Source organism: Hippocampus guttulatus, chromosome 18 (assembly GCF_054856545.1).
Source record: "Hippocampus guttulatus isolate MCC_2025c chromosome 18, RoL_Hgut_1.0, whole genome shotgun sequence".
NCBI lineage: Eukaryota > Metazoa > Chordata > Actinopteri > Syngnathiformes > Syngnathidae > Hippocampus > Hippocampus guttulatus.
Window position 1 is genome coordinate 11,776,449 of NC_141278.1, and position 27,425 is coordinate 11,803,873.

General features: G+C 41.3%; 2 protein-coding genes across 3 annotated transcripts in view; one reads left to right on the forward strand and one right to left on the reverse strand.

Moving 5' to 3' along the window:
- Positions 1 to 20,331, reverse strand: part of ngly1 (N-glycanase 1) — a 30,305-nt gene extending 9,974 nt beyond the window's left edge. For both annotated transcript variants that reach the window (XM_086136431.1, XM_086136430.1), the window contains exons 1-7: positions 20,174 to 20,331; positions 18,983 to 19,097; positions 12,570 to 12,764; positions 4,878 to 5,040; positions 4,548 to 4,767; positions 3,460 to 3,581; positions 516 to 661 (exon numbers count right to left, since the gene is read on the reverse strand). In XM_086136431.1, the coding sequence (XP_085992557.1) occupies positions 516 to 661; positions 3,460 to 3,581; positions 4,548 to 4,767; positions 4,878 to 5,040; positions 12,570 to 12,764; positions 18,983 to 19,097; positions 20,174 to 20,274 (1,062 nt within the window). In that variant the 5' untranslated portion in view covers positions 20,275 to 20,331. The remainder of the gene's footprint in view (positions 1 to 515; positions 662 to 3,459; positions 3,582 to 4,547; positions 4,768 to 4,877; positions 5,041 to 12,569; positions 12,765 to 18,982; positions 19,098 to 20,173) is intronic.
- Positions 20,332 to 20,555: 224 nt separating this feature from the next.
- Positions 20,556 to 24,205, forward strand: oxsm (3-oxoacyl-ACP synthase, mitochondrial). Its single transcript, XM_086137529.1, has 2 exons — positions 20,556 to 21,679; positions 23,297 to 24,205. The coding sequence occupies exons 1-2, from the start codon at positions 20,700 to 20,702 to the stop codon at positions 23,697 to 23,699; spliced, it is 1,383 nt and encodes a 460-aa protein (XP_085993655.1). The 5' UTR covers positions 20,556 to 20,699; the 3' UTR covers positions 23,700 to 24,205.
- Positions 24,206 to 27,425: the final 3,220 nt, after the last annotated feature.

Here is a 27,425-nt window from a genome sequence, read left to right on the forward strand (position 1 = left end):
GTGTGTAGACAATGTGTGACATAAAATAAGTGATTGATGATTAGGATCAAATCAGATTTTTCATTTTTTACAAGACATGTTTTTTAGCATAAGTACAAAAAAGTAACCCATTTGAGTTGAATCGGGATTCACTGCTGAAACAGCGAAAGAAGCTGAGCTCTAATTATACCACATGGCATGACAGCACAGTATTTTCTGACTGTAGATTTATCATTAAAAAGAATTCATATTCCAATGTGAAAAACATATTTAGTGTAATTATTTACTCTTCATAATTGTTGTTCCACTCTATTAGTGGGTTTACAAAAATCTATAAAATTTGCGATGTCCACGTTCCAGTTATGACATACATCAAAACGCAAAGTACTGCATCAGAAAATATCAAATACAATGCACACTATCAAATATTCAAGAACTCATATCCATCCATCACAGGATAAATTATGGCAGTCACCAAAGAACATTAACAGACACATAACTGCAACAGTGCATATCATGCCAACAGTGCAACACACCTGATCCCGTGAGAAAGCCAGAATATAGGAGAGCTTCTTCCCCCAGCCAACCTCATAGAGTAAAGGTTTATCACAGATGTTTTCACATGGGTCACAGTGTAGCCAACGGCGCTGAGACACAGAGTAAACCTCTGTCCACACATGATCTGAAAAAAGACAGACTACCCTTAGTCTATTTTTACTGAGAATGACAGAAAATGGTCTTGTGGTATTGCAGTAATAACAGCTAAAATTAGTGATGTGTGATGTGATTATACACCTGTTTATTGTAGTTTGATAGAAAATTGTCTACTCTACGATATAACCCTCGATATCAGGGGTGCCCAATACATCAATCGCGATCGACCGGTAGCTCGCAGACTGGTCCCAAGTCGATCGCAAGGGATGTAGAGTGTGTCTGTGTGAGTTATTTGTTTTTTTTTGGGCATCGTAAACCTTATTGGATGCAGTGCAGCCCAAACATGGGTGAAATGCGCCCTCTCATTGCCGGTTGTTTTCAGTGTGTGACAGATGATTGAGTCTTCCTCAACACGTATTCATCAACTTGTCTCACTCTTACCTTTTATGCCTCCTAGCGGCCATTCGAAAAATCGTTATATAGGCCGCTTCATTAAATATGCCGAAGTGTTGAAAGCGTGTGACAAAAGTCGTGCCTTATAGTCCGGAAATTACAGTAATTGTGCCTTCACAGATGTGCAAATTGAGCCCACATGGCAATATCATGCCAGTTTTTAATGTAATGCCACCTGGCGGATTCACCGGTATTCTATGTTTGTTTTTGGCCTTGCCGCTAACATGCAGTGATTCCTCCAGATTCTCTGAATGTTTTGATCATATTATGGAGTATAGTTGATCAAATCCCTAAATTGCTTGCAATTGTACATTAAGAAACATTGTTCTTAAACTATTGGCCTATTTGCTCACACAGTTGTTCACAAAGTGGTGAACTTCACCCTGTCCAGGCCACACCCAACTCCCTGACAAAATAAAGGACCAAAGCACATTCAAAACAGTATCCTCACAACCACTCCACCCACCACAGGGGGCACCATCTGGACCCAGAGAAGGAAAGGGTCAAGGATGAGGGACCTAGACACCCAGGAATGTTCCAAGGGGCTGTAACCCTCCCAGTCAACTAAATATTGAAAACCCCGACCACAGCGACATACATCCAACATCTTCCAGACAGTGTAGGCGGGGTGAAGGAACAGGGCTGGAGGAGGGTGTTCAGAAGAGGGCTGAGTGGACTTGAAGATACTGGCTTCAGTAGAGACATGAAAAGGGGGATGGATCTGGAGGGAGGCTCAGAGCTTTAGATGGAAGGCCCGTGATATATCCATATCGATTTTGAAGGGTCCATCGAACCTGGGGGCTAGTTTAAGGGAGTCACTCCAGAGGGGAAGATGCGGGTGGACAGCCAAACCAAATTGTCCAGCTTGCTATGGGCGGTGCAGGACAGGGTGATTCTTGTACAGTGAAACTCCTCTACAACTAAATCATGTTTGCAGCAAGAAATTTTTCACAACAGGGGGTTTTTCACTGTAGCAAATTTGATCTCAGATGTAAACACGCACGCGCGCGCACGCACACACACACACACACACACACACACAAACGTATGTGTACATGCACACACAAACGTATGTGGACTCTTTATTTTTAATTCCAATAGTGCATAAGTATGAGCATACACTTATTTGACACTTCATATAGTCAGTGTAGAAAGAAAAAAAGGGAAAGAAATTGCGAAATTTACGATCAGCATTCACTTTCATTTCCATCAATTTCCTGGATAAAGTATTTTATTTTGCTTCCTCCGTCTTTCATTTTGATCACTTTTACCCTCTCTTCCAGAGTCAGAGCTCTTCTTGTCTTAGCTGCTTGACATCCAAAGGTCCGTTTTGTAGCCATTTTAGCAATGCAATGTTCTTGCTGCGTCTGAAACTAACAATAACAAATACTTCCTGGACTACTGCGCATGTGTAAACCAGTGTGGTGGTTGCTCTTGTCGTTTGCGAACGAAGCAGTAGAGGTCACTGTTGGATTAGACTTTATTGTTGTGAATCTCGTCGCGAGGCAAGTGCAGAGAAAATGATTTTGTATCACGCAACAGCGTTTTTTTTCGTTGTATGGGGGGTAGGAAAGTGGGAATGGTGTTAATGCATGAAGGTTTTTTCACACTCGGGGGGGGGGGGGGGGGGGGGGGGTATTTTCGCCCATGTGGTTTTCGTTGTAGAGGTGTTTCACTGTATTTCTCAAGGCGGTACAGCAACTGCAGAGGTGGGAACGGAGAGAGGGAACAGCGAACTGCTGCTTCTGGAAAGTCAATAGTGGGAATTGACATGGGCAACCATAAACGGAGACATGCCCGTGGACGAGGAGGTGAGAGAACTGTGGGAATACTCAACCCATGCAAGATGTAGGCTCCACGAGGCTGGATGGTGAGCCTCGAACCACCTAAAGGCTGACTCCAGGTCCCGATTTGCTCTCATCTATGATTTCACTGCTTTTTACGGATGTTTTAAGATTTTGCTGTGGTACTGTTTCCTTTGTTTGTCTTCTTTTAAAGTTATCTTCAACAATTGACCTGTTTTGTCAGGTGTACATCATAGGAAACTACGGTATGCCAACTAAGAGGATTTTAATCATGAGGAAATGATCATTCTGTTCATTTTTTTTCTTTTTTTAGGTAGATGACCTCCAAAATGGGAGCAGGATGCGAGCAGGAGTCATGCTAAACGGGTGCGGGACGGTATGGGAGTCATTTTCACCAGGACAGATTTCTTTTTTACAATGGTTCAGGACTGAGACGAGATGGGATTTTTTTACCTATGGGAATGGGATGAAACGGGAGTGAAAATCCACTCCCGTGTCACCCTCCATTGCATATACAGTAAGCGAACTGTATTGTTGAGATGCTGACAAATGTGTCTAATGAACATACCTGTGCTGTCCCAGATGTACCGGGCTTCAAGGCAGAGAGCTCTGCAACACAGTGTAAAACAGTTGGCCCACTCCCCACAGCGTCCCCTCCTGGTTTTGAGAAGCTGCTCTGGATTGTTGTATCTTGTGTTATAGAAAGAGAAAATTCAAGGTGAACATCACCAAAAAACATGTACCGTATTTTCCACACTAAAAGGCGCACTGGATTATGAGGCGCACCTTCAATGAATGGGCTATTTTTAATTTTTTTTCATATATTGCACACACTGGACTATAAGGCGTAATCTACAATGCATCCACTAGATGGAGGTACAGGTACGTCTTTGTCCGTCTCCATGCCTTCTCTTCTTCCGTTAGATTGGAGAGGCGTTCATGACCGCCTCCAAAAAACGTAAATTAATGATTACTTCAATGAAACTACGAAAAGTGAAAATACAGTAATGCATCAAAACAGAAAATCACAAAATAAATTGTATAGCCCCCCGACAGAATTTATTTTGCCATTTCCTTGAGCGTAGCTGTAACAGAACGATCAGATGTCAGTAAATTGGAGGAGACTGGACTATCTCAGAAGTGTTTGTTATTTATTCCTTTGTTGTGTACTGTATTCACAAACGAGGAAATCACAAAATAAATGTTGTAGTGGGGCTATAGAATTTATTTTGTGATTCCCTAGCTTGATTTTCTGTTTTGATGTATTATTTTCAATTTTCGTAGTTTCATTGAAGGACTCGTTAATTTACGTTTTCCAAGGCGGTCATGAACGCTTCTTGAGTTGAACGGAAGAAGAGAAGGCACAGAGACGGACAAAGACGTACAGTACGTGTATTTGTTGAGACCGTGAAAACCATTAATAAAGTGTGTGTTTTTAAAAACAACAGTGACACAGTTCACTGAACCAACAGCAAGATCCAACATTGTAAGCATGTCTCCAGCAAGGAGCCATCTTGTGGTCGACACCGTAATGACCATACACGAGGGGCACCGGATTTTAAGGCGCGCCGTGAGCTTTTAAGAAAATGGAAGACTTTTCGGTGCGCCTTATAATGCAGAAAATACAGTACTCTCGTATAAAATAGCAGAACAAACCGAGGGAATCTGGTGCATAACTGGCAGCTTTGGCAGTAGTGGTTCTCCACTCGCTGGGCACCCCAGCGAAGATCATCAATAGTAGCACTGAGTGAGCCGCTGTTCTGGGTTGAGCCTCCACAGTTGTTACAGGGCAAACAGTCGACCCAGGAGAAGAAGTCATGTTTGAACCACCTAAGCAACTCCAGCACAAGGAAGTCCTCTTCTCCTAGTTTACATTCTACACAGATGCCAAAACAGGTCCATCACTTCTCAGCATTTCACAAAGATGTATATGATACTGTATGTAGTTTGAGTGGCGTAAATTATCAGTTTGAATGTGACACGAACCTGTCTCAGCCTCTTGAGCTAACTTCAGCTTTTGCTTAGCTGCATACAAAAGCTGCTTGTGAGGAATACAGCTTCTGGCTTTCTGCTGAAGCTCTGGGTTCTCATATAGCAGCACATGTTGGAAGTTAGACTGAAGTGTACCAGAGAAGTTCTTGCTGCCCACCTGCCAGACAAATAATACAACATGCTTGCTTCAAAAAAGACAAAGGGACATGGATGATATTTGAGTTATAAGGGCAAACGCACAGCTTTAGACTCAAACCTTCTCCCCACTACAGATGGGCGGTGTCTGTGTGGAGAAGGTCTCGACGTTTAAGTTCCTGGGTGTGCATGTAACGGATGACCTCAAATGGCACGCCAACACGGATGCTTTGGTCGGGAAAGCGCAACAGAGGCTGCACTTCCTAAGATTGTTGAACAAATGCCAGACGGGGGCACACCTGCTACACACATTCTACCGCTCCACAGTGGAGCGCGTATTGGCGTACGGCATCACAGCGTGGTATGCCGGCTGTACGGCCAAGGACAGGAATGCTCTGCAAGGGGTCATAAAGGCGGCACAAAAAAATCATCGGCTGCCCCCTGCCATCCCCGGATGACATCGCGAACTCAAGGGGGCTACAAAGAGCAAAGAAATCCTGACTGATCCATCACACCCTGGCAGGTGCCTCTTCAACCTCCTGCCCTCGGGCAGGAAATATGGAGTCATGAGAAGCCGGACCAACAGACACAGAAACACTTTCTATCGCTGGGCAGTCAGGCTGTTGAATCTCAATTCTTCAAATCGTGTGCATGTGAATGTATAGGCCTATGGGAGTGCAATTTTACTATATACCTCATGATATCACCGACTGTATTTTCAATTAGTCCAAAATAGTCCACATACTGTCATGTTAATGCCTGATTCATATAATTTTGTAAGCCAACTTTGACTGTACCTTAATTAGTGTTGAATATTTTACATATTCTAGTCACAATTGTTTTTTAAAAAATCCATTCCATAACATTGAATATCAATTTTAAATGTGTGCATGTGATTGTGTGTAAGTCTAGGGGAGTGCAATGTATTTCTATACTTTTTTATATTTTTATATTTCACGATACACTTGGGGGTGGAGGCTCCTGCAAAATCTCGTTGTAACAAGTGAGCAATGACAATAAAGTATTCATTCATTCATTCAAATATGTGGAATTAACTGCAGGTTACACAGGTAAACATGTTTTATGTTATGTGTTCTGTTGTATTATGATTATTTTGGGTTAAATGTTCTGTAAGCGCTTTGTTACAGCTGCAGCTTTCATGAAAGCACTATATAAATCAAGATTTATTGTATATATTACATCACGGGTCCCCAACTGCCAGTCCACGGACCAGTACCGGTCCGCAGGGCATTTTGTACCGGGCCGCACAGAAATAACTTGCCTTAATTCCGTTTTATTTATTACGGAATACGAAAATAGTTTTATTTTGAAAAATTACCGGATTCTCCGTTACATCCGTCTGTGTCACGCTTGACTAACGTCAAGCCAAGCTTCTCCGTCACGTGACCAATTACGCTAAAAACAAAACGCTTGAGCTCGCAAAATGAATAAAAGAAACTTCTGGAGATCGCAAATGACAGCGGCCTTAAAAGTACGTTCGAGACAACTGGATTAAAGTTATGGCTGAATATTCTGAGATCGCCACAATAGAACTGTTGATATTTCCTACATGTGTGAGGTGGGGGTTCTCTGCAGCAACGGCAACTAAAACAAAATTATGAAGTAGACTGGACATAAACCACACACTTGAGGTGTCATTGTCTCCTATTACCGCGAGATGGGACCGTCTGGTTGCAGAAAATCAACCTCGGGGCTGTGGTGAGTCGTCATTTTCATGCACTTTGAATTTGCATTGTATCGTATTTTGTAGGCATTAAACATTACCATAGCGATCAGAGTGATGCGGCCAGATTAGACGCTCCTTGTGGTAATCATGATATTTCGAAAACACCATAGTTTTCATGCAGCTCATACCATATTATTTTTTGTATTAATCCGCCACACCTTAAATGCCGGTCCCTGAAAATGTTTTCAGGGACCGGTCCGTGGGGCAAAAAAGGTTGGGGACCCCTGTATTACATGACATTGCTTTTGTTGCTTTCTATGCCGCCACCTATCTGCCTGTACTTACCACAGGTATGTATAGAAAATCAAAATATACTTCAAGAACAAGGGAAAAAGAAAAAGGGAAAAAATAAAACTTCAATAAAATAAAAAGACATGTCTGTACTTGACCCCAGGTATGTATAGAAAATAAGATACCGTATTTTCCGGACTATAAGTCGCAGTTTTTTCATTGTTCGGGCTGGGGTGCGACTTACGTGTGAAATTATGAACACATTATTGTGCCATTTCACGTTGTTTTCACATTAAACCGCAAGAGGGCATTGTAGGCCTGTGTTGATGATTTTAACACTGGCGGTCACTTAAAATAAAACCGGTACTGAATAAAAACAACTGAGAAGGGCTGAAGAAAAATGGCACCGAAAAGAAAATCCTATTCTGAAAATTACAAGCTGCAAGTAGTGACATATGCAGCCGAAGGAGAATTAAAGTTTGGACTATCCTGTCAGGATTCAGAAAGGCTGGAATAATTGGAACTGCAACTGACGAGGACTCTGATGTAAGCGACGTAGAAGAGGAAGCGCCGCATCTTCTACCTCCGAGGTACGCAAAGTTCTTTAAAAGTGATACAGAGCATTAAGATTTTCTTTGGATTTAGTGATTTAGAGTGACACTAATGGTTTGATAACATTTTAGCATGTTCTTTTTGCTATAGTTATCTGAATAACTATTGATACTGACGACGGTCACTACGACGTCATCACTCAGGGTCAAATGTCTTGTGGTCAGTAGGGTTGGAAGTCATCAAAGGGTTGGAAGGGTCATCAAAGGGTTCGAAGTCCATGTTTTTTGGTATGTGAATTTCCTGCTTCAGTACGGCCAGAGTTTTTGTCGTCGGGTGGTGAACAGTTCTCAGTATGCCGCTTGATGGTGTTGAACTCGAGCCTGTTGTGTTGGAGTACTGGTGCAGGGGTGGACGATAAGTTTGTCATGTCTTAAGTAGGGAAAAAAACAAGGAAGTGCTAAATAAAAGATCTTTGTACACATTATACTCTTCATTATTATTACCATATATGACCTACTGTGTGGAAATATGGGGAAATGCCTTCAAAACAAACACACTCCCTATTCTAAAACTACAAAAAAAAAAGCAATTCGAATTATTAATAGATCAAAATATACAGAGCCCACAAATCCACTATTTATCAAACTAAATACGATGAAATTTTATGACCTGGTTGACTTTAAAATCGCCCAATTAATGTACAAAGCACACAATAACCTGCTCTGCCAAAACATTCTGAAGTTTTTCGAAATTCGAGAAAGCAGCTATGATTTAAGAGGTACCAATTTATTCAAAAAACTCAAAACAAGAACAAACATCAAGCAAAGAAGTGTATCTATCAAAGGTGTTAATCTGTGGAATAATTTCGAAACGGACCTGAAAATGAGTAAATCGCTTGCTGAGTTCAAAAACAAATTCAAAAAAATAGTACAAACAACCAACATCAATCAGAGTTAAAATGATAAATTCTAAACATTAAATATAATGATAAATCAGAACTAAATTGATAAATAGAGAAAGGTATTGAAATATCCATTCTGAATACAAGAGAAAATTGACACAAGAGTGCCAGGGTGTGGATGTATATAATCCCGATACATACCAAAAGTTGTAAAAATATCACAGCTAAGGGTAAAGTATGAGCCTTAATGGAGACGTCTTTCTTCTTACTTTCTTTCTTTTCTGATTTATATAAAAATGATTTATTAGATATAAACACATAACGGGGTCGGACTAGATAGGTTTTTTACTTCTTCCTACTCCCTTGAACATAATAACTGTGTTGAATGATGACTGATTTCTCTCTCTTTTATACTATTTTATTTACTTTATTTTCTGTCAAATTATTACTGTATATGTTTTATGTTCAACAAACAATATGTTTTGTGAACATACCAGGCACGTTCTCCGGTCGTTGTTTATGCGTCATGTAACATTAGCATATCGTACACTTATTCAGTCTGTTGTTCTCTATTTTTATTTTTATTTGCCTTTCAAGGTGACATGTATGATCTTGGTGTTGGATTGTATAAATTTCCCCCCCAAAAACGCGACTTATCTATGTTTTTTTTTCTTCTTTATTATGCATTTTCCGGCTCGTGTGACTGATACTCAGGAGCGAGTTTTTGTCCGGAAAATATGGTAATTCAAGAATGAGAAAATAATTGTAAAAAAATAAACCATTAAAGCATAAAGGACATGACTCGCCACATGGAAAATCATACTTGAAACCATGTATTACCCTGCCTGCTGGATGAAGTTACCAGAAGCAAATATAGTTCAACACCATGATGTTGGTTTTCATGTTTCAATTTTAAAGACAACATTTTGCTAAAGTAGATGTAAGAAAAATTACAAATACATTCATGATAAAGCAAATTCATAATAAAATTATTTGCATAATAAATGTCTTCCTCTCACTGACGAGTGGGTGTCAAGAAGCGGGCCGGTATGCTGAAACAGTGTCTCTTATGCAAGATTTTAAAAAAATACATAAAGTAAACGTTTAGTCTGTATGAATGCAAGAATGACGCATGATGCATTTTCTCACTCAATAGAGTGAGCAGTCTTAGAGTTTGCAGTTACTTTCATGATGAATAAATCTATTTCCACCTGTTGCAATACTCTCATTAGGTTATTGGGGATTGATCTTCCACAGGTAGTTTCAAATTAACAAGATCTAAAGATACATTTCCTTCCTTTTTTGGAAACGTTTATGACTTTGATCTGTGGCATTTGTCGACACGGCCGATAATCGTTAGATCATTTGACTTTTTTGATAGGCTTGGCATTACTGGTATGATACTTTCAATTTATAATTTACAGTCTGGTACCAATATTAAATATCTCAACAAGATAAACCATTAGATTCCATTTTCACATAGAGACATAGGTAGGGTTTTTTATGCCTTATTACATGTAACCGGCATTTAGAAACTACATTTTGTATTGCGTTGGGTCATCTCTATGTGATATCAAAATTGGTTTGATGAAGTGAAACAGGGGAACCGGTAGCCGACTGGTTAGCAGTGGTTCAGGGTTCGATTCCAGCTCCGACCTTCCTGTGTGGGGTTTTCATGTTCTCCCCGTGCCTGCGTGGGATTTTTTCCAGGTACTACGGTTTCCTCCCACATTCCAAAAACCTGCATGGCAGGTTAACGGACACTCTAAATTGTCCCACAGTGTGAGTGTGAGCGTGGATGGTTGTTCGTCGATGTGTGCCCTGCAATTGGCTGGCAACCAGTTGAGGGTGTACCCGCCTATTACCCGAAGACAGCTGGGACAGGCTCCGACACCTCCTGCAACCCTTGTGAGAATAAAGCGAATCGGAAAATGGATGGAATTCTGAACTTCTGTCTCATATTCATCTTTTCATCTGAAACCCAAATGTTCTCAGTGTGCAACAAAAACAAAGGAATTCACTTTGCTATTCCACTAGCTTCAGAAGAGACTTTATCCTTCATTATAGCCTAAAAAATGTGCAATCTTGTGTGTGCTGGCGGCTTTCTCCTCTTTATGACATCAACTCAACACATTTTCTTCCAAACCATGATTGCCAAATCTCTTACAGTCACTTTGGATCTGGGAGCTTGTTGGCCTGCAGCTTCGCTTTTAGTTCCAACTTTGCCCGTTCTCTCCTGGTTTCTCAGTCGCCCTCGCATACCCCACCTGAACAACTCCATCTGCTCCAAAAGAGACTCCTGGTACTTAATAGCTGACACTGGGAACACCATCTTGGCCACGTCCCCAGTTGCCTCCTCTGCTTTTCCATACAGAACTGTTTGGACAATGAACTCTCAGACGGGCTGAGAAGGAGAGTCTGAATTCTGATATACTTCTCCTTGAGCACCAACTTCGTTTGGCCTTTCTCGTTTGATGTTTTTTTTCTCAACACTAAGGCGCATAATCATGGTCCAGATGAACCCTTTTCCCATGTAGTTGACATCTGCTTTTGGCCTAAGCCAGTATTAGCATCTCCTCTTTCATCCTATAGTTTTACAATGTGGCCAAACAACTGACTTTGGCGGTGCTCCGGATTGTGGCTTCTTCTTCGAAGGAGTCTTTAGTTCTGGAGCCCACCTTTAAAAAATGCTGCACGTAATCCACTACTGATAAAGAATGCTATTCGGCAATCAATTTCACGCTGTGGATTCAAATGTGTTCTCTTTCGTAGACCACCTCTCCAAATCCATCATCTTTTCATCCAGGTGAATGCAACTCCGTAACAGTTTTGGCAGCGTTGTGTCATGATTCTGTTTGTGACCAACAGGTGGCACTGTAGGGCTCCCCCCTTCAGCTGCACACCTGTTGGTCGTTATGTAATTAGTAGTATAAAAGGACTCCCGCCCGACCGCTCATTGTCGGGTCATTGTTTGCTTGGTTGCTGCTGTCAGGTTTGTTTCAGTCATGTTTCGGTCACTGTTATGTTTTAGCTTCAGTCGTGATTTTTGTTTGATACTGTGGACTTTAGTTTTCTCTATGTTTTAATACAAATTGTCAAGTACACCCTGCTCCTCCCTCTTGCCTGCTTTTTGAGGTCCACCACCACCTCGCATCGTGACCAAATGACTCGACCACCTAGACCCCGCTACTGTCATGATTCTGTTTGTGACCAACAGGTGGCACTGTAGGGCTTCCCCTGCAACTGCACACTTGTTGGTCGTTATGTAATTAGTAGTATAAAAGGACTCCCGCCCGACCACTCATGGTCAGGTCATTCTGTCATGTTTTGCAAGGTGGTAGTTGTTGTGAGGACCCCAAAAAGCAGGGAGGAGCAGGGTGGATTGACCAAAATATATTTTACAAAAACACAAACCGGAGTACGTAGGAGAAATAAACTCCAAAAACTCACTCAAATAAAGTCCAGCAAAATCAAAGTAGCAAAAAAACCCAAGACAGAAAACAAAACATGACACATGCACACAGCAACAATGACCCGACACCGAGTGTTCGGGCTGGGAGTCCTTTTAAAGCCCTAATTACACAATGACCAACAGGTGTGCAGCTGCACGCGGAGCCCTACAGTGCCACCTGTTGGTCACAAACAGATCCATGACACGTTGATCCTTTTCTGCAGTGGCCTCAATTCTTGTGTTGTGTTAATTTACTCTTGAATCCCTATCAGCTGCAGACTCCCATCTCTCCTGAAGTCCTTCAGTTCTTTTAATATACTGTAAGATACAGGGCCACTTTTTCCCCTCTGCTAATTGTCATTGTACGAGTGCATACAATTGTCCATTATGCTGCTCGCCGTATCCTGGCAAACACTTTATGCCATTCGAGTAACAAAGGCCATGTTGACTTTCTTGGCTTTAGTTTCGGTATTCTCGAAATCCCAAGTCCTAAACCAACTTGTACAAGACGTTTTAGAGGCATTCACGTTGTCGTGGGTCACTTTTAGTCAATCCCGCTCCCCCTCCATCGACCGACTCACCCCACTGAAAGTCCCTGTCGAGTATATTTTCATTTGATTTATATAATTTCTTGTCACTTTTGTTTTCGTAAAGTGTTTAACACATTACCTGTGATGACGGTTGTACAGGAAGTGATGAGACTGCTTGGTTTGAAGAAGGCGGGCTTTCTGCAGCAGCCTCAGCCAAAAGGTGAACTTGCTGCCCGGCATCGAGTCTCTGGTCTCTTTGAGCAGCTATGGACTCCCTGATAACCTTCAGTTGCTCCAACGATGCTGACTTTGAGAACACCAAGTGTGTGTCAGACTAGAATTAAAAAATAATAATAATCTGGAATGATTCTGACAGAAATACAGACGACTTAAATTATATGAAACACGTTTGGAACATGACACAAATGGACCCAGAGCATATACTTTATGAGGTCGATTTTTTTTGTGGGGCGGTGGGGCGGCATATTATACATCAGTCTTCCTCAACTGGCGGACCGTGATCCACGACCGGACCGCCGACCTCCTCTGTCCGGACCTCCTCTGTCCGGACCCTCGGCAAATTGTATAAAATAATAAATTATAAAGTGATTTTTACGTTATACATTTTATACTTTTGGACTATAATCTGCGCATTACCGCGATCGCTTGTTAAAATTATCCATTGTATTCTTTGCGTGCACTCACAGATGTATTGCAGAGGACTGCAGCAGCGCGACTGTGTGTGGATAATGTTTGACTACCGTATTTTCACGACTATAAGGCGCCATTAAAAGTCTAAAATTTTCTCCAAAATGAACAGGACGCCTTATGATGCGGAGCGTCTTGTCTATGCGCCGAGTTCCAAAACCTGACTGACAGCCGACACGCTGTTTATATAGAGAAAAGGCGGAAGTGACTGTGGACAGGCATGCGGCAAAGAAGTCGGCCAATCAGTGAAGGGTGGGCGTGTATATACATATATGGAGAGAAAGAGAGAGAAAAGGCAGACATGAGTGACAGGCATGCGGGGAAGCAGTCCGCCAATGAGTGAAGGGTGGGCGTGTAAGTGGGCGCTAAAGGGACGCTACAAGCAGGTACCAACACCTGTATAGAGTGTGGCTATGTGCATTGTTGCAAAACAACTTCGGTTTTGGTTTCTAAGAACCCCCGAAAATAAATTCTACAAAGAGACACGCCTACGAAGCTCAGTTCAAACTTCAAGCCATCGGTTATGCTTTTGGCATGCGTGCCCATCTCACAGCAGCGGTGAAAAACCAAGTCAAGCAAATGAACTCTGAGCTTGCCGTTATTCCCGGAGGCTTGACTAAAGAACTCCAACCGCTGGACATCGGCATCAACCGGGCGTTCAAAGTAAAGTTGCGAACGGCATGGGAACAATGAATGATCGATGGCAAACACAACTTTACAAAGAGTGAGAGGCAGCGCCGGGCGAGTTACGCCACAATTTGCGAATGGATTGTGGCTGCTTGGACGAACGTGTCTGCTTGCACTGTTGTTCGAGTTTTTGGCAAAGCCGGCATCATTTCTGTGGAGCCACATGGCAATGGGAGTGACTGACAACGAGAGGGAACACGGCGTTTTTGATGGATTACCGGTACTTGCACAATTGTTCAATTCTGATACAGAGGATGAGGACTTTGATGGATTTCTGGGTGATGATTGATCGAAAAACGTGAGTACATTGTACGATGGCTAAATAAAATACAACGGAACTCCGTTTTGCTTCGTTGCCTTTTTAAAAACGTGTTTTTAGCTTGTATCTGTATGTCTTGGCATGCTACCGTATGCTACAAGCTAACGTGTTTTTAGCGTGCGCGCATGCATGCCGTATGGTTTGCCACTTTAAAATTGCGCCCAATGATACAGTGCGTTTTGTCTATGTGTAAAATACAGAAATAGCACCCATTAATGAGACTGCGCCCAACCATACGGTGCGTCGAATGGTCGTGAAAATACGGTAATTGGAGACCCTGGCTGAGCAGGGCATGTCGGCGATAACGATGCGCTGATTGGCTCCTCTGAACTTAAGGTGTGCCCATACATAAGCGTCAGCACGCGTCTATCCCAATACACACGCATTCAAAATGGATGATTGTGTCAGGAAACAGACGCATGCGCGACGCCACAGTGTGCTCACAGCTTCAGCCCAGGAGAGCCGCACACAGACAATTAGACAAGACGAATCACGGGAGGTTTCAATTGTGTGCAGTTTTGCTCCCGTCTACCCGGGGATCTTTGGAGCTGTTTAACAGCAGAACACCGCAACATGGTAAATGCACATCACAATGGCGTCCTCAAATAATATTTGCATGCCTCAGACATTGCATTCACCTTTAGTGGAAGAACAGCACTGCACATTCCTGTGCTCCCTTGTGTCAGTATTTAAAATGGTTCTTAACTCCTCTTCTGATATATTTTTCAGTGATTTCAGAGGGGATGTGAAAAGGGGAATTGTACAAATGAAAAGGATGTTTTTGTTTTCATGTTTAGTATTTATTTTGGTAAAATGAGTATTTTGTTTTGTTTTTGTTAAATTAAGGGGAAAAAAGACAACTACTGTTTAACAAAGTTAAAGTAAAAATGACTTATTTCCCTAAAAGGGCTATTTCTATTATTAAGCAGGCACAACTAAACAAAATAAAAGAGTTCCTGTGCCTCAACACAATACCTCTCATTATTTGCTGTGTACTGGCAAAGTGAATAATTGTTATTTTCATGCACCCCATTATTGGTTGGTTGTGAGGAGTGTTGATTTGTATAAGCTTGGCTTGACCATACTAAATGGGCATATAGCCCTGCTCCCCATGACCGCCGTGCATGGTACCGGACCTTGGTCTTATTAAAAAAAAAAAAAAAAAAAAAAAGTGGACCTGCAGCATTTCTAGTTGAGGACCACTGTTATACATAGTTACGCATTATATATGGGATTTTACCGTATTTCATAGTATTGGCCGGAAACGATATTGCTTCACACTTTCGGGATGAACAATATACAGTGGTACCTCTACGAAAATTTTCAAGTTACGAAACACCTCAACAGGAAAATTTGTGCTGTCAGGAGATTAAAAAAATCGTGAGATGAATTATGATCTGTAATTAATTGATCTAATTAATGTCTATTTTAATCTCATCTAAAAAATGCTGCGCAAACCACTATTTTCATTTTAAATTCATTACATTATTGAGGCAGATCAAAAGATTGACATCACATAAAAAGTATTTTATTCTTTTTAAACAGACTTGAACAGATGCAGTCCGAGCCATTTACTTTCTGCTGTAATTGAGCCTAGTCCCAAGTCACACCTGCAACCTTTAGTTTCGACCACCAGGATATCAATGTGTTGGGTTGTTTTTCTTGTTTGGTTTTTTTTTTTTTTGTAAATCTCCAAATAATTACAAAATAAAGATAAAATAGAACATCAGGTCCATAAAAGGTGCTTAGGTTTACATATCAAATACAGTTAAGAACACTTTTCTGAGCAATACAAGTACTGAACTTGCTTCAGATGATAAAAATCAAATAAAACAGACCCTTAAATCACAGTGCTGTAAATTAGCACTTCAGAAATAACCTGTTCATCATGACAAAATAAAGTGCTGAAATAAACATCAACCACTTCTGATGGGCTACTGAGGACACAGCAACTATGCTGACTTCATGCCTCATACGAGGGGTGTTCTTCTCGAGTTGAGTTTGTCGAAGAGGTTTGCTTTAGCTCGCTATATTGCTAACGATTTCGGTGCTAATATTAGCTGTGGATGCACTCGCGACTGGGTGTTTTGCATTGATGTGGTAGGTTCAACTTGAGCTGATTCGGTGGTAAGCAAACTCCTTCGTCCAAATCAGGCAACACTACTTTTATCAATCGTGCCGTCAGGGCGTTTTTGGAATGTACATTTTCCATTCATTGGGCCGAGAACTCTGACATGCTCCTCCATTTCCATCTCTCCTCTCCTCACCGCTGCTTTTTTAGTTTATGCTAAACAAGCCCAAACATAATGACAACCAATCAATATAAGCTTCAGGCTGTGACTGACCCTGTTTGCTGTTGTTTCCCCACCCTCAACAACTCGAACACAGGAAGCCAACACATAAAAAGGATATTAGAAAAAGGCAACCCACCTACAGAAACAATAAAGTTAGAGATTAAAATTTAGATTAACGTGATTGAAAAACATAATGCATCAAATTAATTTGACACCTCTAAGGAAAACATTGCCTCTAGTTACGAAAGAAATTTCAAGATACGAAAGGTAAAAATACAGTGTGGGCTGCTACTCACAGCTCCGAGTTTCCTGAACCCAACATACTTATAGCTGCTCTGCCATTGGCTATTACCGAGCATCATCCTGGCATCCCATTGGCTAAGAAGGACCTCTACCATATGTCTCCATGTGTGTCGATAGATAGATATGTGTCTATGCAGCGTCCTCATCACTCGTCCCTCGGACCATGAGGCGTTCCGATAGTTTTACGTAAATGTGAATCACTCAAAAAAAGTGTTCACCAGTCGGGCAATCGTTCACTATGCTGATGTTTGCCTTGCACATTTTCGAAGGATTGTTAAAAGCCGACAAGAGCAAAAGTCCTTGGATCAGTTCTTTCCAAAACACCAGGCAAAAACCACTCCTGAGAGAGAATATGAATTAAAGAGGGGAAAAAAACAATGAGAACGCAGTAAAGTTAAATGTCCATCATTTTTATACTTTATTCTTTACATTATGGCCAAATCTCATTTATTGTGCAATAATCTAATTTTAATATGTATTTGTTTCATATGTTGATGCATTTTTATGCTTTAGAAAACATTTATGTCTCAATTTTGGGGGGCTTGGAATGGAATAGGGCAGGGGTTGGGAATCTATTGTTCGGGAGCCACATATGGCTCTTTTGATGATTGCATCTGGCTCGCAGATAAAACAAAATATTCTCGCTTGTTTAATCCATCCAACGACTTTCACTGCTCGTGTCCTGCTCAGGGCTGCAGTTGGCTGCAGGGGCAATTTTAATTGGATGATATTGGCCGATGTTGGTCGTTGCTGGGGAAACAGTTAAACGCCCCAATTTGAATCAGCCTGCTCGGTCATTAGCTCAAAGCTAATCCTTCGACGAATAAGATGGCAAAAAGAAAAAAAGATGATGAATATGATACACTTCAGGACGAATGGACCAAAGGATTCGTCTTTGTGGAGAGAACAGGTTCTGCGGTGTGTCTAAATTGCAAATGCAAGCTAGCCAGCAGCAACTCCGCGTATGGACCCGACAAGCGGACTATCATTCCCCTAGCTTTGTTTGATCATTAACCATCGTGAGGAACGGAAAACCATTCACATTACTGGTGAGTATTATAACAAAATTATTTGAAAGAATACATTCAGAGGCTTATTATCCATTTTGTTGAATTCACTTTTAAAATAGTTTTTTATGTACATTACATAGAAAAATAATAATAATAAATAATCCTCGTCTCACCCCTCGGGTGGTGTTCGTCCCTCATTCAGCTCGGGTCCTCTACCAGAGGCCAGGAAGCTTGAGGGTTCTGCGCAGTATCCTTGCTGTTCCCAGCACTGCACATTTCTGGACTGAGATGTCCGATGTTGTTCCCGGGAACTGGTTGGGTTTGGTACATATATATATATATATATATATATATATATATATATATAAAAAATTATATACATGCCCATGTCTGTTTTGCCAGCCACGGCAGCGCGAGACACCGAAAACGGATACTTAAAGAGTTTATGAATGGAAAGTTTACTTTTAAAAAGTTGCCAGATAGTTCCACTGACAAGACCAAAGTTACCTGGATGTTTTGCAGTCGTAAACTGAGCTATCATCATAGCACTTCGAGTCTGAAATGCCACTTAATGGCCAAGCACACAGCTGATATAATATATAGAATTATTTATTATAAGCAACTTTTGGGTCGCATGTCAGAAACCTATAAAATGTCAGCATCAAAATTCACCTCATATTGCCAAGCAGATTTACCAGGGCTCATAAATCCACAAGTTCCAACTTGGGCGGGGCAGTATTGCTAAAAAAAATCAAATCTATTTTGTCCGAAAATAAATTGTTTGATGATTTTTCTTTTGTCCACCTCTATCTTTTTAAATAAAAACTAAAACTAAAAATGACAGAAAACTTAAAATAATGTGTTATATTTAGTCAAACATTCAAGTAACCCTACTTCGCTCCTCGAATTGAAGTGCAAAACCTTTTGCCTTGAGCCCCATTTGTGTGAGGTGCAGGACCTTCCTGAAGTCTGTGCTTGTCATCCTCTCCAACTTTCTCCTGATTATCTCACGAGTACTGCTACACAAATGGGATCAGGCAACTTCAGCAATATACTTAATATTTGTCTCAGGAGGGCTGAGATGTGGAAGTCAGTCCGGATTCAAGCCTCGCATGACTGAAATCCAAGTACTGTATTTGTGACAGTCAGGCTTATGAATGAGGCATTTGAATTAAAAGCTATGAGTGCAAATACCAACAGTTACTTATTATGAAGCAAGAAAACTGTTTACCTCCTCAAAGCCCATCTCGAAGAGGCATTCCACAGCACCGCTGAATGGCAGCAGCTTGCTCGAAAAAGTAGGACTGCCGATATGGATTGATCTATATTTTTCCACATTGGGATCCCTGGTGAAAGAGATTATATTTTACGTCACACCTTCGGACACAAATTAGGACTCCAGCCCTTGTGACAAGCCGAAACAAGTTACACAATTCATTTGACAATAAAATGTGTGTAATCTGTTTCAAATTTATGCTTTGTGCAAAAGTGAGAGTTAAACAAATCTATTTATTACATCTGATATGAAAATATTTGTCATGTACAGTCGTATCAACTGATAATAACAAACAAAAAAATCTTAATATGCAGTCACAGAAAATGATAGTTGCTCCAAATGCATCTTTAAACAGATAAACCGGTTATGTCTACACTGTATTATGAAACTAAGAGGGTATTTACAAAGTATATATGTAGATACATATATACTTTACATATAGGTGGCCTGGTGGGCCAGTGGTTAACGCGTCGACCTCACAGTGCAGAGGTCAAAGTTTTGCACTTCAATTCGAGCCCATCCTAGGTGTCTTTGGTCAGTAGGCAGGGGACACCCTGAACTTGTTGCCAGCCAATCGCAGGGCACACATAGACGAACAAACACACTCACACCTAGGGACAATTTAAAGTGTTTCATTAACCTGCCATACATGTTTTTGGAATGTGGGAGGAAACCGTAGTACCCGGAAAAAAACCACGCAGGCACGGGGAGAACGTGCAAATTCCACACAGGAAGGCCAGAGGCGGGAATCGAACCTTGCACCTCTGCACTGTGAGACCGACAAGCGTGCATATAAATACATATATATATATATATATATATATATCAGGTCCTCTTTAGATATAATTTAATTAAATGCCATTGATATTTGCACTTTTATTCTTCAAGCATACTGACTGATCCAATACACATCACATTCCATGCACTTGCATTTACACTGCCACGACGCATATTCAAAGTAGGCAATAAGACAGCAAAGAAGAAATAGATGAAAAGGAATGGCTTCACTTCCAGCGTGCAGTTTAAATTCCACCTTCCATGAAGCGTACATACTATTGCAGATATTTTATATAAAAGTTGCATCCCCAACAATAAACTATCCTGTTATCTCGTCGCACTGGAGTTCTACTCACAACCATACCTTACCTTAAAATATTGTCGGCGTAGGAAAGTAACAACTTGCACACATCAAAGAAGACGTCATTTGGATTCTCACATAATTCTGTAACTGCTGGTGTCAGAGCCATTTATAGATTTGTTTTTGTTTCTGCGGAACACCGTCAGTAGAGCATGGCGTACTTAGGAACGATTTATTTTGGGTCTTCAATGTAGCAGTCCCCTTGACGCCTGATTACTGTTCAGTCCCAAATAATATTCTTTACGGGTGTTGTTTTACAAATATCCATGAAAATATATAATAATACTGGCTAGTATTTTCTTGTGCGTTTCATTAGATTTTTAAACGATTGGGTGCTAATTTACGTGTTCGCTTAATCAGGCATTTGGAAACTGCACCTGAAGCCAGCTGCTGAAGGGCAAGCAAACGTTCGAGTGCGTCACTGATGGTGGGCACGTCTAACGTAAATTAGTGTGTAAATTTACAAACTCAACCCACTACTTAATTACTTTTTCAACGAGTGCGGATTTACGGAAGGTACGGGAAGACGCCAGTATGTCTTCACTGTCGTTTTGTGCTAAACTTCAACTAAGGCAGAGTGGGAGTCTCCTGTTTCAAATAAACGCGTTTGTTTGTCCAAGCCAGACTTTAAGGTGGCACAGCAATGACAGACGAAGAAGGGTTGTTATTACTGGCATAGGTCTTGTGTGTCCTCTGGGCATAGGGACGGATTTACCTTGGAGCAACCTAATTAAGGGCCAGAGTGGAATTGTGGCTCTTAGCTCGGAGGATTATAAAACAATTCCCTGCAAAGTAGCGGCGTTGGTACCCAGAGGAAATACAGAAGGTCAATTTAATGAGGAAATGTTTGTATCTCGCGGAGAGGTAAATAGCATGTCACCAGCCACGGTGATGGCACTTGCAGCTGCTAAGCTTGCCCTGGAGGACTCAGGGTGGTACCCGACAACCGCAAAGGAACAGCTCAGCACTGGTGTAGCTGTTGGCATGGGCATGGTGTCGCTGGATGAAATAGTATCTACCTCTGTAGCCTTCCAAAAAAAGGGCTACAAAAAGATAAGCCCCTTTTTTGTGCCTCGTATTCTTGTAAACATGGCTGCTGGGCATATAAGTATCAAGCACAATCTAAAGGGTCCTAACCACGCTGTATCCACAGCATGCACCACCGGCGCACATGCGATCGGGGATGCTGCAAGGTTTATCGCCCATGGTGATGCAGTTGCTATGGTTACGGGTGGGACAGAGTCCTGCGTTGGGCCGCTGTCAATAGCTGGGTTTGCAAGAGCACGTGCTCTTGCGACCAACTGGAATGACCATCCCAAATTAGCTTCAAGACCCTTTCATCCAGAAAGAGATGGTTTTGTGATGGGTGAGGGATCAGCTGTGATCCTGCTGGAAGAACTGGAGCATGCAGTAAAGCGCGGAGCCAGAATGTATGCGGAGGTGCTGGGATACGGACTCTCAGGAGATGCCAACCACATTACCACGCCTGCTGCAGATGGAGATGGAGCATTTAGGTAAACGGATTGAAGCACGTGTACGATATGTGTTTAAGAAAAGAATTACAACGAGATCTGCGAGCAACTATAGGGGGCTTTCGTAGCCCTGTCAGCATTCGGGTACTCCCACATTGGGATACTGGTACATTGGAATTGGATTTTTTTGAAAATGTAAATCAAAATGGACATCAGATTAATTCATTGTTTGCCAGTCATTATTCGAGTAGCCTCCTTCACCGTGCCAGCCGTTTTGAAGGATTTTCACTGATCCTTCAAAACCCACAAAGTATTATGTTCTATCTACAGCTATATGAACATATAAAAGAAAGGCTAGACAGTCTTCTTGCATGAGAAAAAAAAAGTTTCTTTCGACCTCTCTCTGTTCTTTAGTAATCACTAGTAGAAGACTGCCAAGTTTTCCCGATTTTTCATTTTCTGTCAGTAAAACAGAAAATTAGCTTTTTTTGTGAACATCTGAATTTTGACTTTGACTATGTTATATGGACTGTATTTTTTTTTTGCCTTTGTCACATCTCAAACATCTAAACACGGTGTTCCTTCTTTACAACAACCTAATCAACAGTGAGAAAGGGGCTTTGATGACAAAAAAATATTTGCAAGTATAACTACGCTATTTACGATTTTCAAATTTGACCAAACTGTATGAACTTATATACAATATACATGTATGTCTGTGCAATTTAGAGGGTTCATTAATTCTTCCATGCATGTTTTTGGAATGTGGGAGGAAACTGGAGTACCTGGGAAAAACCCACACAGGCATGGGAAGAACATTCAAACTCTACACAGGAAGGCCGGGGCCAGATTCGAACCCACGATCTCTGCACTGTGAAGGCTGTGACTTTTTTAGCGAGTGAAACAGAGCCGGCCGGTGTCAAGTCATAGAAATGCGGTATATACAGTTCACATATATGGTTTTACAACAATAATTATCCAAATTTACAATTTCATATGTACCAATGCATGAAATAGTGAAGCTTGTGGAAAACTTTTTAGCGAGCGGCGTGTACCGTTCGCTGGGTCCATTCACTTCAATCTCTACTTCCAGGGGCCTCATGTACCAACATTTCCATGACTTTCATATTAAAAACGGCATACGGCCAAATCTAGAAAATGTCGTACGCACAAAAAAAAAAAACAAACAGATGGATGAATCTCTATAGTTGCCTAGATTATTGGCAGTAGAGGACTTCCAAAACATCCAAAAGTTATCGCATACTGTGTGTGCAAATGCTTTTGCATATTGTTTCCTTAGACTCTTAGATGAAATTGCCCTGTTGTTATCCATCCATCCATCTATTTTAGTTCCATTTTACAAGAAAGGACAACCACAGACCACGTGCCTGCGTGGGTTTTCGCCGGGTACTCCGGTTTCCTCCCACATCCCCAAAACATACATTGCAGTCAATGGAACAATCTAAATTGTCCCTAGGTGTGAGTGTGAGCACAGATGGTTATTTGTCTATGTGTCTCCTGCAATTGGCTGGAGCCTTGCGAGGATAAAGCAGATCAGATAATGGATGGATGTTAACTTTGTTTCATGCTCATGGTTGTCAGTAAGTTCTAATAACTTAAACCTGAAGATATCATTCTAACTGCCAGATAACTTCACAGATGCATGTCAGCTGCCATCAAAGATGCTGGCATCTCACCAGAAGATGTGTCTTATGTGAATGCCCACGCCACCTCCACACCCTTGGGTGATTCAGCGGAAAATGCTGCCATCAAGAGGCTCTTTCACCAAAGTGCAGGAAGCCTGGCTGTGTCTTCGACAAAAGGAGCCACTGGGCATCTCCTTGGGGCTGCAGGCGCTCTGGAGGCAGCAATCACTGCTCTGGCTTGCTACCATGGTATCATGCCCCCAACCCTCAATCTGGACCGCACCGAGCCAGAATTTAATTTAAATTATATTCCTTGTATAGCGCAGCCATGGCAGACTTTGGGCAGAAGGGTGGCCCTCTCAAACTCATTTGGCTTTGGGGGAACAAATGCCACGCTGTGTATTGCCAGCATCTAAAAATGTAAACATATGTAAGTGTTCAAAAGTACTTTAATCAGAGTTTTGAATCATAAAGTAATCTGCTAAAATACAAATACTGTTCACACACGGAATTCTTATTTTGTTTCTATTTGATTTAGCTTGAGGAACTTTATTGCAGAATAACATGAAGAGCTAAAATGTTTCTCTTTCAAGTGCACCTTTTTAATTACCATATTTTCCGCACTATAAGGCGTGCCGAAAAGTCTTCCATTTTCTTAAAAGCTCAGGCGCGCCTTAAAATCCGGTGCACCTTGTGTATGGTCATTATGGTAATACGTCGACCCCAAGATGGCTCCTTCCTGGAGACATGTTTACAATGTTATAACTTGCTGTTGGTTCAGTGAACTGTGTCGCTGCTTTATTAAATAGGTTTTTGTTGCAGCTCCAAAAAAAGGAGAGCTGTGGTGTTGTTTTTTTTATTTTAAAACGCACACTATGAATGTTTTTCACAGTCTCAACAAATACAGTTACGTCTGTCCGTCTCCTTGCCTTCTCTTCTTCCTTTAACCCGAGAGGCATTGAAAACGTAAATTAACTCATTTACACCCTTTGACGTATAAATACGTCAATTTGCGCATAGCCGTTCCCTCCCCATGACGTATTAATACGTCAGTCACGTGTTTTCATGGGGGAGGGTGCAAGAGAGTCCGATGCAATTTCTCACCACAGGATTAGGCTTGACGGCAATGTTAAATAGCAAAAAAATGGCCATCGGGTGGCAGTGGTGCAAAAATCAACCAGGATCACGCCGCAGAAGTAGTAGAAAGGGCGTACAGTGAAAGAGGGGCGTATGTGAATAGTGGATTGGAACATTAGCAACTAGCAACGATGGAGAAAAGGAAATAACAAACTAAAAAGGATTTTTTTTTCGGTATAAAAGTGTCCTCGAAACAAAACAACAAAGGAGATGGTGTTTGTGTGGAAGAGAAAATGACGCTTCGGTCACTAATCGAAAGCGGCACCCGTCAAACGAACGTCGGCCTGCACAAACATGGCGTGCTACACGCAGCCCGCATAGCTCACGCCGAGTTTCGAGTTCATCTGATGAAGATGAACTTGCTCCACGTCAGCGATCATCGCTTGGCAGAGCATTTTGTGCCTCCCGATGCCCCACATCGCCCACAAATCGTCTCCCCGGCGACTTCCAGCGATGACGGCAAAGAGGCTGCATTGCTTCGCATGGCCGACGCCGGGCACACGTCGGCGATTTGTTGGAATCGTCTCGTAGACGACGGCGAAAACGATGAATTGGAGAGCGATTTGGATCCCGATATGTCGGACAAATGTGTGCCTTCGGACATAACGGAAAGCAGCTGAGAGTCCTCGCCAGAGCCGCTGGAATGAGGAGGTAACCGCTGACTAGCTTGCAAGTTCCCATTCAGAACTTCATCACTTCTTATGCCTCGTCAGTCACTTTTATGTACCGCTACATTCCCCAGGCAACTTCATATACTATGAAGTATATACTATGAAGTTGCCAGTAACACTCATCATTTATGTACGGTTGATGCGTCTCGTAGATGTGGATTAAAATATGCGCTGACTTGCATGTCGCCATAGGTTTTCAAAAAACAAACAAAAAAAAAACAGGACACATTTGGCCCGCTCAGCTCTGCTAAAACCACTCGTGTTAAATTCATATTCCATTTCATTTCAAATTGGATGCTGACAAATGTGGAATGAATGGTGTAAATAGCAGTGTGCGAGCATGTATGTGTGTGTGAGAGATGTTGAAATGTAAGTGGAAAGCAACAATAAAAAAATAGAAAAATAAAAGTGTGGTAATTGTACATACTTCTATAAATTACAGATTGTCCAACCAGAAGCCAAAAGATGACGACTCCTTGCTTTGGTGGTGGAAAGAAAGGTAAATAAAATGATTGTACCTCACTCTGCAGCAAGATATATTTGCAACTTTTTATGTTTCTATAATTTATAGGTCGTGCATCTGGACGTGGTGGGATGAATCGATGTGGTGACAAACTGGATGGAAGCCAAAAACCATCTTCTCCACAGCTGCACTTTTGTTCATAGTTCAATAGTTTTATTGTGTGCAAATAAATTATTTTGCTACAAAAACATTATTTGTAATGTTGTTTTGTAGGAGGAACACATTATTGAGGTATTTGAGCTGTCACAAAAGCAAAAAATAGTGTAAAACTTGAAATAATGCTTGAAATGCATGCTTTTACAAAAAGCTCATTTTCTCTGGATTTCTGCAGAAAATCAGCCTTTGCCATAAAACTTAGCAATTTTCTAATGCTGATTGCCAACGAACGGAGAAAGCTAGAAACAAACTTTTTTTTCTGCTGAAAGAAGAGAGTCTCACCTTTCTTTTGACAGGTTGCATGTATGTATAGCCATAGAACAGAAAATTCTGTGGGCCTTGCAAATCAGTCAAAATTCAGTAAAATGTGAGGGATTGAGGGGGTTGCTCCAGTGAAAAGGGGTGGTATTCAATGAGTTAACGATTACTTCAATGAAACTATGAAAATGGAAAATAATGCATCAAAACAGAAAATCAAGCGAGGAAATCGCAAAATAAATTCTATAGCCCCGCTACAGAATTTATTTTGTGATTTCCTTGTTTGTGAATACAGGACACAACAAAGGAATAAATAACAAACACTTCTGAGGACAGTCCAGTCTCCTACATTTTACTGACATCTGATCGTTCTGTTGGAGCTACGCTCAAGGAAATGCCAAAATCAATTATGTCGGGGGGGCTATAGGATTTATTTTGAGATTTTCTGTTTTGATGCATTACTGTATTTTCAATTTTCGTAGTTTCATTGAAATAATCGTTAATTTACGTTTTTTGGAGGCGGTCATGAACGCCTCTCGAGTCAAATGAAGGGCTGTGGCTCTATCTAGTGGATGCATTGTAGATTGCGCCTTATAGTCCTGTCCGTGCAATATACTGTATGAAAAAAATTACAAAATAGGTCATTCATTGAAGGTGCGCCTAATAATCCAATGCGCCTTTTACAACCACGGCGCTTCTGAGTATAAGGCGCACCTTCAATGAATGGCCTATTTTAAAACTGTTTTCACAAAGGCACAAAGCATCCACTAGATGGAGCTACGCTAAAGGGAATACAATACAATACAACACAGCTTTATTTATATAGCACTTTCACAACCGCTGCAGCTGCAACAAAGCGCTTTTCAGAACATTTCAAATACTCCGTCCAAGAAATCTGAATACTGATCCATTTATATAAAACGCATCAGATTATAAAGCGCACTGTCGTCTTTTGAGAGAATTGAATGCTTTTTGGTGCGCCTTATAGTCCAGAAAATATGGAATGAAATAATATTACAGGGTTAGAATCGGGGCCACTGTTTTCAGAGTTGAAATTGAATAAATGGCATAGAACAGAGCAACTCTTAAGTAGTACTAGTTTTATTATAGATTGTGTTCATGTCGACTGCAAATTTTTCGACTGGTCAATAGTCACCTGAACCATCTTGCTCAATGAATGCTCACCTGTCTCGTGGCAATGACTCATTATTGGCCATTTCCCCAAAGATATGAGACATTCTTCGGGGGCGAGATGTCTCAGGTATCTTGTTGTAAAATGATGACAGAGACCGCCTTTCTAGTTTGATGTAGATGGCTTTTTAAAAGCCTTTATTATACTTTTGCAGCATTCTTTTTAATCTCCACGCAGATGAATGGCGTAGTCAAGTGCAATTTAT